General features: G+C 32.4%; 2 protein-coding genes across 2 annotated transcripts; one reads left to right on the top strand and one right to left on the bottom strand.

Moving 5' to 3' along the window:
* Window positions 1–3,888: 3,888 nt before the first annotated feature.
* On the top strand, window positions 3,889–8,464 carry LOC115705198 (VIN3-like protein 1). Its single transcript, XM_030632455.2, has 5 exons — window positions 3,889–4,043; window positions 5,032–5,100; window positions 5,558–6,194; window positions 6,356–6,666; window positions 6,760–8,464. Exons 2-5 carry the CDS (start codon window positions 5,070–5,072, stop codon window positions 7,944–7,946), a joined length of 2,166 nt encoding a protein of 721 aa, XP_030488315.2. The 5' UTR covers window positions 3,889–4,043; window positions 5,032–5,069; the 3' UTR covers window positions 7,947–8,464.
* A 1,409-nt stretch (window positions 8,465–9,873) lies between these two features.
* On the bottom strand, window positions 9,874–10,954 carry LOC115706984 (subtilisin-like protease SBT3.4). Its single transcript, XM_030634771.2, has one exon. The coding sequence runs from the start codon at window positions 10,659–10,661 to the stop codon at window positions 10,254–10,256; it is 408 nt and encodes a 135-aa protein (XP_030490631.2). The 5' UTR covers window positions 10,662–10,954; the 3' UTR covers window positions 9,874–10,253.
* Window positions 10,955–12,804: the final 1,850 nt, after the last annotated feature.

Genomic DNA, 12,804 nt, shown 5'->3' with positions numbered 1-12,804 from the left:
AATCAATATGAAATGAAATAGTATTTTATTTACGGGTCCCATCTCTTATCATTCGTTCGTGGACCTAAAAATGGCTTAAGTAATTTTGAAGTGTACTCCCAAAAAAAAAAAATATAAAGATTGAAGTGTGTGCTAATATATCTTAATAATTATAATAATTGGATTCATTTTTTTAAAAAAAAAAATAAATATAATAATTGGATTTTTTTTTTGAAACGAATAATTGGATTATTAAATACAATAACTAAAAACTAACAAGGAATTTAAAAAATGATTTCGTTTAGAAGAGGGACCTGCCCTGCTTGCCTCCCATAATGACTTTCACACACTTTGATAATATATATTATTGAAATGCATGACGCTCCAAGCGCCGAGTGCTACTCTTCTTTTCAAATCCATGTCATTTCATTGGCCAACCCTAAACAAAATAAATAAATAAAAAGGTCAATTAAAATTTTTTAATCCAAAAATTTAATGTGCCAAAAGGTGAATTCTTTAGACTATTAAAAATATTTTTCAAATTATTAAGATTATTAAATTTAAAGATTTTTTTTTAAAAAAAAATTATTAGCAGATGCCTGGCGTGAATAGAAGTTTAAGGGCACTATTTAGTACGTGTCAAAGTTCGAGAGCATAATTCGGTACATAACAAAGTTTGGGGGCACCATTTGGTACATAGACAATCTACACTTTAGTAAAATTAATTAGAATTGAACAGAAAGTCATTAAATTTAATAATCACAATAATTTATAGAGAATTTTTAATGATCTGAAAAGTTCAGATGCACAACATAATACTATATTAATCACAATTGAAGGAATTTTGTCGTTTATGCTACATGGCATATATGTCGCTGGAGCATGAACGACATCCTTATTATTATTATTATTATTATTATTATTATTATTATTATTATTATTATGTTTATAAATTAAGTTTATATATAATTAATTCGATATAATAATTGTAATAATTTTAGTAAATTAATATAATTTGAGTAGCGTTTGGTATTGTGGTTGAAACAAAAATAGTCTATATATAATACTATATTAAGTGTTTAGTTCAACAATCTTAATAGTTTAGAGATGATTTTTAATAGTCTAGAAGGTTTAGGAGCACAATTTAGTTTATGCTAAAGTTGGAGAGACAAAAATTTTAATTATCTAAATAAAAATGCTCATTTCTCTTATCAATATTGTTAGAGTTTCTTCTCCAACGCACATTATGTTTGATGCCAAAATTCATTTTTTTTAGTATTCCAACGTTGACACTATAGCTGCCCTAAATATAATGTGCAGGTACAATATAACATATTTGCATTGTTCATTTATATATATAATGAAATTTATATGTTGCACCATTTTTTTAAAAGGAAAGCACTTATGCACCTTATTTATTTTGGCATATAAAAGAATTTTTAGTTTAATTTTTTTTTTTCATGATTATGTATGAGTGAGAGTTGCCCATTTGCTTGACTAACAATTTGTGGGTCATCCTATCTTATGTGGCATACTGGAGAGAAGAGAGAAATGATTAAAAGATTTTTAAATAGGCACCAGTGTCCCTTAATATTTCTAATTAAAAAATAAAAAAAATTATGATTGGCTAAGTATATGAAGTGAGACTAATGGGGTGACTATTTTTGTTCTGCTATTGGAGATGCCCTTAAGACATCCTACCAAATTTTAAAAAATTCAGAAAAATTTAACATGCTGAAAATAATGTTCAAACAGTTTCTTATACATGTGCCTAATTTAATTTATATGCATGTGAAATATAATAATAAAAAGAATATTTAAATAATTATATAATAATAAAGAATATTTTTTGTAACTTTTGGTACTATTGTTGGAATGAAAGAAACTATAACACTATATTTAGTGTTAGTGTAATACCAAATTTGATGTTTAAGATTGGAGATGGCCTAGTAATGTGAAAATTTAGTGCTCACCAATTTAGTGTATCCTTAGAGTGGAATGTGTGAAGATTTCATACCAATTTAATAAAATAGTGCACATATGTTCTAGGACCAATTCCAACATGTCATCAAAAGTTGGATTTGGTGTCCTATAATACTCCAACATAACACTATACTAATCACGATTTTGTCGTTTATGCTACATAGTATATATGTCGTACACTGTAGCATGAAATTTAATATTTTTATTATTATAATTATATATATTTATATTTATAAATTAAGTTTATATATAATTATTTAGATATAAGTAATAATTGTAATAATTTTTGTAAATTAATATAATAATAAAAATATTATTTTTTTTTATAATTTTTGATATTGTAGTTAGAATAAAAATAAATATATAACATCATTTGGTGTTAAAGCAACACCAATTTTAGTGAAGGTTAGAGATGGTTTGAATAAAATATCACTTTGAAATGAATAATTCATTAGATTATAGATAATGCTGTTTTGGAGTTTGTATTTTACAAAAACTATTTATCTTGTTAAAAGACAAAATAAGTTTTATATTTTTTTAAAATGATAAAAATAAGGTCTCAGACTTATTTTTTCGATAATTTTTTTTTAATAAAACTAACTTAAAGATATTTCTTAACATGAACAGATGAAGAAAATATAATTAATTTTATCATAACACCCTTAAATTAAGTAATTATTAATAAAAAGTGAGAATCTAATTAATAACTTTTGTCTAAAATATTATTTACCCAATAATTATTAATAAAAGTGCAATTTTTAATCTTCTCTTGGAATTTTATATATTTTGTAGTACTTGTTAACTGAGTACTCTGCAGCTTTGTTAAATCCAGTACTCGATCAAATTAGTACCTGCATGCATTAGAGATAAGACAGATTTTATTATAGTGGCGATTTGAAAGAAAAATAAAATAAAAGGCAATTTGAAAAATAAGACAAACTATAAAATCGAATTATATAATAAATTGTTTTCTTAAGCCACCAGAAAAGAAAGAAAGTAAATTAAGAAAAAATATGAGCATATGATATGAACTCATAAAAGACACTCACAATTACAAAGAACTAAAAAAAAATTAAATGTGTAATAATACAACATTTTCTTATAATTTTTGAAGGTAATCATCAATTTGATTTAATTATATTCATATTATATAATTTTTGTGTATATATTTTGGATGTTTTTTTTATTTAAATATTTATATATTACAACCATATTTTATCTGACACTTAAACGCAGGACCTTGAACACACAATTCTACTTATAGTCACTTGAGCTAACTTCGTATATAGTTTGGATATGAGAATGGGCTAATTCTTCATTTTGATATAATTTTTGAAGTTTTCAAGATTCTATTGACACGTGTTAAAATATGTTTGTGTGAAACCCATTATTGTTTTATTTATTTATTTATTTATTTAAATTACTCAATTAATAGCTTTTTGATTGCATTCGGGGATTTTGGGGTTGTTTATGTGTCAGTCAACGGTTTGTAAGAGTAGTTGATATTAACTATTGGAGTATAATCGGACGGTGGGGATCTCATCAATCCAAGGGACGGATTCAATTCAATTCCAATACTCGTACACTACCTAATGCTGAATGACATGGACTATTATTTGCGCTTTTTCTTTCCCTTTTTTCCAACAAACTATTACTACTAATATATATTTTTATAAATAAAATAAAATATTAATATGGTATCTTATGTTAAAAAATATTAGACTTTATTTTATTTCTCACGCGCGTGTTAAGCACGTACGCTTCCACGTACCAGTAACTATCCGAGGCAGTGCTTTATGTACTTTTCTGCGCAGCAGAACCAACCCTACTTTCAAAACCGTAGGGTCCTTCCACACGCGATTTCTAGCGCGTCATATTCACGATCGAGTCTTACTCTAAAACGTCAATAACTCGTATAAGCCTCTTCTTTCTCTTCTCTTTCTTGCATAAACCAACTAACACATACAACGGAGAGAGGTTTCTCTCTCCTTCTCTCTCTTAGCGATTTCATTCTTTCTGGTTTCGAATTCTGAGAATTTGGGGCCGCATCGAAACCCTAGATTCGCTCCCATTGTTAACCGGTGAGTTTCTCAGATTCGTTTCTTTTTTCTTTTATTTTTATTTTTGTTTCGATTTTTTTTTTCGGCATTTTTAGAAACTATGTTATGAGCGCAGATCCGTTCGAGCTTTCATGTTTTATGTTTGTGTTTTTGTGTTTTCGGATTCGTTTCCTCGAACCCTTTCTCCACGGTGTCCTAAATTTAGAGTCTTGGTTTGGTTTGCTGCGTTTTGAACCCCAATATTTGGATTACGTTTGTGACCTTCAAAATAGTTTCTGATTTGTTTGTGGTTGATTCCCACAATGTATTTACGGTAGATTAGTGGTGTGTATATAATTGTACGACCCTTGTTCTTCTCGCTTTGAGTTTTAGTTTGTGATAGCTATATTATATTTGTTTCTATGTATTAAATATCTCTCTATAGATATTATCCTTTTGTACTTCTTAATATGACGGAGAAAAATATATCTGAGTCTTTCGTCGTGGCTGATTTGCATGGTACTATCTGTTTTCTTTCTTTTTCTAATGGAAGCGAAAAGTAGCCTTTTTGTGGGTTTAAATGTTTATTTGCTTCTCTTTCATGTTGTCTGTTTATTTTATGATTTCTTTTTTACCTCTGGTTTTGTTCTCTGTTTTATTACGAGTTTCTTTTTACGGGTCATTTTGTTAAATTGATCAACTGCATTGTGGTGAGAAAGTAGAAGGAATAGAGAACAGGGGATGCGGTTTTAGAGCTTGATTTGTTCATCAGAGTTAATTGTTTTTATATAATACTTCTTAGCTAAGAGAGGACGTAGGAGAAAAAATCAGAGTTTTACTCGATTGTGGTGGATATGATGGAGATTTCATGAATAGCCAATTAATAATCTTTGGACAACTAGACCAGTAATAGCAGCTGAAGGAAAAAAAAGCATATATGATATGATGCTTGTGCTAAAAAATTTTTTTGCATCTATACTTTTTTGGTTTATGATAATTACCAGTCTGAAATGTGATTATGTTGTCACAGGGAGGACTGCGGAATTGTTTGTAACTAACGTTTGTAAAATGGATTTAGAAGATAAATTGCTTGCTAAAGGTATGACCTTTATGTTTCCTATTGTGCTTGTGTCTTTGTGTGTGTTTTCCACTCTTATGTGTTTGAAAACCTTCAGTAGAACTTAAGGAACAAATTGTTCGAGTACTGTACATTCTAGTAGGTGACACTTATAATCAATTTCGTGTACTGTACATTTTAGTGAGAACACTCTTACACTCTTACACTCTTTGGTTTTTATAATCAATCTCTTAAAGTTTTAATCACTTAGTAGAGCATGATGCTGTTTTATCCTGCTTAACAAACTACACTTTTGATGCTGTGTTGGTTTTTGCTATTTATATTATTACGCTTGTATAGAAAATTGTATTGGTTTTCATTTTCTCTTTATCTTTTATTGTTTTTAATTTTAAGTGATGGAGAATTTTTCAATAGCTTCGTTTTAAGTCCAGTTCTTGAAAAGACATGCTGAGCTCAGTTTTGTGTTTTCCATCTCCAGTTTCTGGTGTTCAAAGCCTGTCTTCCAGTGTGCAAAGCACTCCTGAGAAGAATGGTAATTCTGATGATGCTTCAAGAAGTCCAGAGCTACTTCAAGAATTTTTGAGATCTGGTCCCAAGAAGGAACTGTTAAGGACTTGTTTTGATAAGGAAAAAAAGAACTTAGTTACATCAAAAAACAAAACCATGGAGATAGCAAAGGTGACGAGCAAGACTAATAAGAAGGTGGATTCAAGAAAAGCTTCTTCTAGTCCTAGCAATCAGCCTTCTAGAAAGCAAAACAGGAAGGGAGAAAATCCAGTGCGACTCCCTCCATCTCTTGAACAATCTTCCGAATTTGGATTGTCAAACTCGTGGATATGTAAAAATTCTGCATGTAGAGCTGTCCTGTCAATAGATGACACATTTTGCAGGCGGTGCTCTTGCTGTATCTGCCACTTGTTTGATGACAACAAGGACCCTAGTCTTTGGCTGGTTTGCTCATCGGAATCTGGGGAGGGAGACTCTTGTGGATTGTCTTGCCACATTGAGTGTGCCCTTCAACGTGAAAAGGTTGGGGTGGTTGATCTTGGGCAGTTGATGCAGCTAGATGGAAGTTATTGTTGTGCTTCTTGTGGTAAAGTGTCTGGGATACTTGGGTGAGTAACAAATTAATGCATCTTAAAGATTAAATATAGGCACTGATAATGCTTTTTATATGTTAAGAAATTCTTGTTAACTTTAAACCTGTATTGTGTGTAAGACCATCCAGTTTTAATATTGTACTAAAGATCTGTTTGATTTTATTTTATAATGGCAGATGCTGGAAAAAGCAACTACTTGTAGCAAAAGATGCACGTCGTGTTGATGTCCTTTGTTACAGAATATACTTGAGTTACAGACTCTTAGATGGGACTTCAAGGTTTCGAGAGGTGCATGATATAGTTAAAGAAGCCAAAGCTAGATTGGAAACAGAAGTTGGCCCGGTGAATGGTGTTTCTTCTAAAATGGCACGTGGAATCGTCAGCAGACTCTCTATTGCTGGTGACGTGCAGAAGCTCTGCTCCCTTGCAATTGGGAAAGCAGATGAATGGCTGGCCAATGTTTCTAGTCTCAATCCAAATAGCAGAGGTTGGAACATCTTATGTCTTTTCTTTTTAATTACTTTAGTTTTTTTCAATTGAAGTTGACATGAATACATATGTTTCTTGGTTTCTCTTGCAGAGGATTCACTTCCTTCTGCTTGCAAGTTTCTTTTTGAAGAAGTAACACCATCATCTGTTGTGATTATTTTAATTGAGCTGTCTAAAGCATCTTCGAATGAGATTAAGGGCTACAAGCTTTGGTATTACAATAGTAGAGAAGATGGATATTCAAAAGAGCCCAATTGTGTCTTTCCAAGAAATCAGAGAAGGATTTTGATATCCAATTTAAAGCCTTGCACTGAGTATACTTTTCGGATCATATCATATACAGAAACTGGTGATTTGGGTCACTCTGAGGCAAAGTGTTTCACCAAGAGCATTGAGATACTTCACAAGAATCCTAATTTACAAGCTGTGAAAATCGATAAGAAAGAGAATACCTCCACTGAGGAAAGTCCTAGTGGGAAGGGGGAATCAAAAAATGCAGTGGCAGCTGGTTCTGAATTCAAGGTTCGAGACCTGGGAAAGATACTACATCTAGCATGGGCTCAAGAGAAAGGCTACCTAGAAGGGTTTTGCAGTGCGGATGTAGAAAAGTGTTGTGCAGCTGACAAAGTTGTAAAAACAGAAATCATACAAGAGCGGGTGCCTTCTGTCTCACGTGGGCTTGACTTGAATGTTGTTTCTGTCCCTGATCTAAATGAAGAACTAACTCCACCATTTGAGTCTTCCAGAGATGAAGACAATGGCTGCAGCTTGCAGCTAACTGTTGAAGCAGATGACGCTGCTTCTCATGACATATTGAAGAACGGTTTAGCAAGATCGCATGGTAGTGGTGACTCCCAGACCTGGACTCATGGAGTGACAGGAGATGTGCCAGCCGTTGATTCAAGGACCGATTTTTGTCGGAAAAGGGCATTGGTGAACACAATTGAGGAGGCACATGAGTGTGACAGTACACTGATTAATGGTTCTCCATTCCGAATATCCAATGGATCTAGTTCCTTGGATGAAAACTTTGAGTACTGTGTGAAAATAATCCGGTGGCTTGAATGTGAAAGTCATATAACACAGGAATTTAGGTTGAAATTGCTAACTTGGTTTAGCCTTAGATCAACTGAGCAGGAGCGGAGAGTTGTGAATACGTTCATTCAAACCATGATTGATGATCCAAGTAGCTTGGCTGGCCAGCTGGTAGACTCTTTCTCAGATATTATCTCCAGCAAGAGGTCAAAGAACGGTTTCTGTAGTAAGCTGTGGCATTAAAATGAGAGGAGGGTCATCATACTTATGATGAGGATTGCTATTTGCTCTCCTCCCTCAACAGTTTTAGTTTACGCTCTTCTTTCGATAAACGACCTTTGACCTGATCAATTTCGCCACCATCTTTGTACAGGCAAATATTTTTTGTTAATCACTGTCTGTATCTGTAGTATTTCTCATTAGTATCACGGGCAAGATTTGTTGCGGCTAAATGATTTGGTTGCTGATCAAGGAGACAAAATATCTGAATTTTCTCTGGAGGGAGGATTTGGATGAAAGGATATATTTCACATCTACTTCTACTTAGAGAGGAAGCATTTCTTATATTTCTTAATTGTTCTAATTACAATGAAGCAGTAGTAGCATTCATGGAGGAAATTTATGACCATAATTTTACCATTTGCCTTCTTAAATTCAAAGAAGGGTACATGATTAGATCATGAATTTTACGTGGTCTTATGATATATTTCTTCTTATTGATCTATTCTTTTATGGAAGAATGTTCTTTTTTAATTTAAAAATTTTATAATTTCATTTATAAAGGAGGTCATTCATTGTTGACTGTTGTAATGCCTCGTCAGCTGCCTTATATAAATCAAGGGAAATTGGCTATCTCCATTCCAAGTGGTAGAAGGTTAGATAGTGAAGAATTCAGATGAAGATGCGTGTGTTGAATTATAGCTCTGGAAGACTGGAACATGTCTGTTTCACTTTTTGCAAAAATCATCTCATTAACACACCGCGTATACATTTCAATGAATTATACCAGTCACTCACTTGAATTTTAGACACTTTTTTCATAGACAAGATGTGTATTTAAGTTTAGCCATAAATAGTTTGGAATGATGGGATGGCAATATTTTTAATTGTATGGTTTAAATTAATTATATAAAAAAAACGTGTAATTTGAGTATGTTACAATTATTACTCCCTTCCAAAATACCAGAAAAGTGTTCCTGATAAATTCATAATTTGATTATGTTACAATTCTTAAGTTACTCTTAAAAAAAAAAATTATAAGTTTTTAATGGGTTGAGTGAGAAGTGATTTATTTTAGCATTTAGATCATGCAATACATGAAATAACTTTGGGTAGAGAAGTAAAAACTAGAAAAATTAATTGCCATTAGTCACACGAGAAAAATCAGTTGTCATTCATTGTTATTAGAGAAATTACAAAAATATTCCAGTTGTGGTGATATTTTTTGTCATTAATCACTTCGTTTGTTTTTTTTAATAATTTTTTGATAGTGAATTAATCACTTAATTACCCTGAAAAAATAATGATTGAAAAATTTATATTAAGTAAAGGATTTCTTTCATCTAAAAACCTAACATCCATCTAATAAAATTAGTAGTTGGAGCATTCAAATGAATTTATGTATGAGCTACCTAAAAACAGAGTAATCAATATAATCCTACCAAATTAGTGAGATTTTTCATTAAAAATTTTGATCATAAAACTTTTTAATGAAATAATTATTTAATTACAAAATTATAATTGAATTGAACTTCAACTAAAAACAATAGGCTACTTGAGATGCTTAGGATGTGATGCTTTTTTACACGGTTAAATCATTTGTAAGCAACATCAAATTGATAATTTGTAAATGGATGTTGATTATGTTAGTGTGGAAGATCTCGATATTAATAAGATAAGATTATTGTTAATATTTTTATTAATTAACTGATTAGCCGTTGCAAGAATTAAACTGCAGATTCAATAAATTTTCTGTACAATTGTCCAATATTGATGATTTTTGCAAACTTGCAAAGAAAAGAAGTGACTCTCCTCATGATTGCTCAGAGCAAGGAGTAAGTAATATATATGTTTAAGAATTGAGTCTCAACAGTCCAAATCACCTGAATTATATAATGAGTTCTTATTTATTACCCAAATATATTTTTAAAATAAAATTGTAAACAAAAACTTTCCCAAATTTGACTTAAATTCAATATGATCATTAGAGAAAGGGGTACCACCACCAATCAACAAACGAGAAAACATTAAAATTACATAAAATTTCCACTTTTAAAGTTTGATCATTTTCTTCAAAGCAATTATGAGAAATTCCCTTTATATAAAATAAGTAATATTTTACCACAACAATTAAATAAGCTAAAGTACCATACAATATATTAATACAAGATCAATCAAAACACTACCTCATCATGAAAATTAAAAAACTAATTATATTGTCCCAAAAAAAAAAAAAAAAAAAAGAAAGAAAGAGGGCCGACTGTCTCTCTTAGCTCCATGATTAATTATATATTATCTAATATAGAAATTAATTAAATTAATGGTTGAATGTTAATGTAACATCCCTATGGCTTTATTCTTACCTGAATGCAGCTCCATTTTTCTATTTGGGAGAACCTGAAGAACACGTGGATCTTTGGAAAGGAGGGCGACCTGTTGTGGAGTAAGCTTAGCAGAGAATCCAGAAGCAGAGTTGGTGTAACTGTAAGCCAGAGCCTCCTTGGCCGCGGCCTCGCTACCCAGAACAGAGGCTAAGATTCCAATGTGATAAGCCTTTGGTTCCTCGTTGTTTTGGGGCTGTTCTGTGTATACAATGTGAATCGATGATGATGATGAAAAATTCTCATCAGCCATTGCCATATTAATCCAAATCAACAGTGAAGCCAAGAAAAAACCAAGTTGGTTTCTTTTATGACTCATCCTCATTTTTTGTTCTTCCTCGTAAAGATAGGTACACATAATTGATTGAATGATTGATTGATAGATGTGATGTCGTTAAATTTTAGTTAAGTGGTTAGAATTGGTTTTTTTCTTTTTTTTAGGAATTTTGTTTATAGCTTTTTTATCGGTTTGGTTTGTTGGTTGAATTTATTTTATATTTGGCTCTGGCTAATACCAGATTTGTATCTATCTATTTTTAGACTATGTTTGATCTATATATTGATTCAATAAGAAAAGAAAGTGTAAGAAAATGATAATCAAGGACAGACCTGCCTTGGCGAGGGAGAGCAATTACCCACCTCTAAAAAAAATGATCAACCCTTATTTTTTTTTTTTTAATGAATAAGATTAATTATATTGCTCAATTAACATCTTTACAACATTTTACAATCACCTCCAAATAAGGCAAAACCAAAACCAGTAACCCTTTACAAAAAAATGGCTATGGAGAGTTTGATTAAGTTTGGAACATGTTTGAAAGGTTAGAACTCGAAATATTTTGAGTTGTAGAATTTTGAAAAAATTCGACCTCCCGGATGATAGAAGCGGACGCTCGGTTGTTCTGGCGGTGCCCAAAATTTTGGGCACCCGGTTGAAAATTTGATTGCCTGGTTGGGAACTTTTTCGAGTATCTCAATTTTTGTGATATTTAGGATATTGACACTTCATTTATGGATGGAAAAATTTTAAATTATAAATTTAAGTTGTAAAAAGTATTTTAGTGAGACATATACCAATTTGCCATTAAATATTTTTCTACTACTATATGTTAGATACTATAGTCCCACATTGCTAATGTGTGGAAAGATAATAGAATATATAAGAGTAATGGACTACTCCTCACATTGCCACTTGTGATTCGGGGTGATGAATTATATAGTCAAAAAAACTATATAGATGTATTATATAGCTATTGGTAAAATTAAAAATCAAGTTCTACATTTCAATTCTATCATGAAATGGATATCCAAAGGGTGATGGATAGGAGTCCTTGGATGTTTAAAATTGCTCCTCTCATCTTTGAAAGGTTGAAACCAGGGGATGTTCCTTGGGAGGTTCCTTTGTATCATCTCGATATATGGGTGCAATTACATGATATTAGGTCGGCGGGATGCTGGGAATTATATTGGTAGCTTTATTAAGTCTGATGAGAATAATTTTAATAGTGTTTGGAGAGATTATTTGCGGGTTCAAGTTCGTTTAAACATTGAAAAACCATTAAAGCGCAGGATGAATTTACAACAGATTGGTGGCGACTAGTTTTGGATTAATTTTCAGTATGAATTTGTGCCGACTTTCTGCTTCATCTGTGGGGTGATTGGCCATACGGATCAGTTTTGCTCTCGATTGTTTATTCAACCAACCTCAACAATCGTTAAGCCACATGGCACGTTTATGAAAGCAATGTCACCACGAACTCAGTATGCGATGGGTGCTAAATGGCTCCGGTCTGGGGCACCTAGCTCATCCAATGTTGGTGGCACGATGGTGGCTGAGCTCAGGCAGTCGACGATGAGTGCAGGGCAGGATTTTCAGAGATCGGGTGGTGCTGTCAACCCGATTGTCACGAATAATGGAGAGAATTGTGGGATTATTTTTTCTCCAGCTGTTTTGAGCGAAAATAATGGAAGTAAAGGTTCGGAGGCGGTAGGGGATAGTAAGTCGAATTTGGAAGAGGAGGGAATAGTTTTTATGGACTCTAAACGTAAACGGACTGGTAAGAAAATTTCTATTGGGCCTGTTGGGCCGACGGAGGGGTTTGATGTGTGTATGGGGGATGCTCTTGCTACTGTTTCAAAAAATGTCACTTTGGCAGGCCTGACCGACCGGGCTCGCCAATCATTATGAGTACTCTAAGTTGGAATTGTCGTGGGCTTGGGAACCCAAGGACTATTCAATTCCTTAAAGATATGATTTTTCAAAAGAAGTCCATGTTTATTTTTCTTTGTGAGACGTTATGTTTAAAAGCTCGGTTGGAGCTTCTAGCATCACAGCTCGGTTGTGAGGGTCTTTTTGCGGTTGATGCTCAGGGGAGGGGGTGGTTTAGCAATGTTATGGAAGGATAAGGAGGATGCTGAGATGGTCGGGTATTCTCAAAATCATATAGATATGGTGGTAAGACATGATAGCTCTCATATCTGGCACCTTATGGGGTTATATG

Source organism: Cannabis sativa, chromosome 1, assembly GCF_029168945.1.
Source record: "Cannabis sativa cultivar Pink pepper isolate KNU-18-1 chromosome 1, ASM2916894v1, whole genome shotgun sequence".
NCBI classification, from domain to species: domain Eukaryota; kingdom Viridiplantae; phylum Streptophyta; class Magnoliopsida; order Rosales; family Cannabaceae; genus Cannabis; species Cannabis sativa.
This window is presented reverse-complemented; position numbering and strand designations above follow the sequence as displayed.

Excerpts from the sequence above, each read along its gene's own strand:
- LOC115706984 (XM_030634771.2), bottom strand. The coding sequence starts at position 10,661 with ATGTGTACCTATCTTTACGAGGAAGAACAAAAAATGAGGATGAGTCAT.
- LOC115705198 (XM_030632455.2), top strand. The coding sequence starts at position 5,070 with ATGGATTTAGAAGATAAATTGCTTGCTAAAG. Across the intron at positions 5,101-5,557 it reads AGATAAATTGCTTGCTAAAG|TTTCTGGTGTTCAAAGCCTG; the intron begins GTATGACCTTTA and ends TTCCATCTCCAG. Across the intron at positions 6,667-6,759 it reads TCTCAATCCAAATAGCAGAG|AGGATTCACTTCCTTCTGCT; the intron begins GTTGGAACATCT and ends TTTCTCTTGCAG.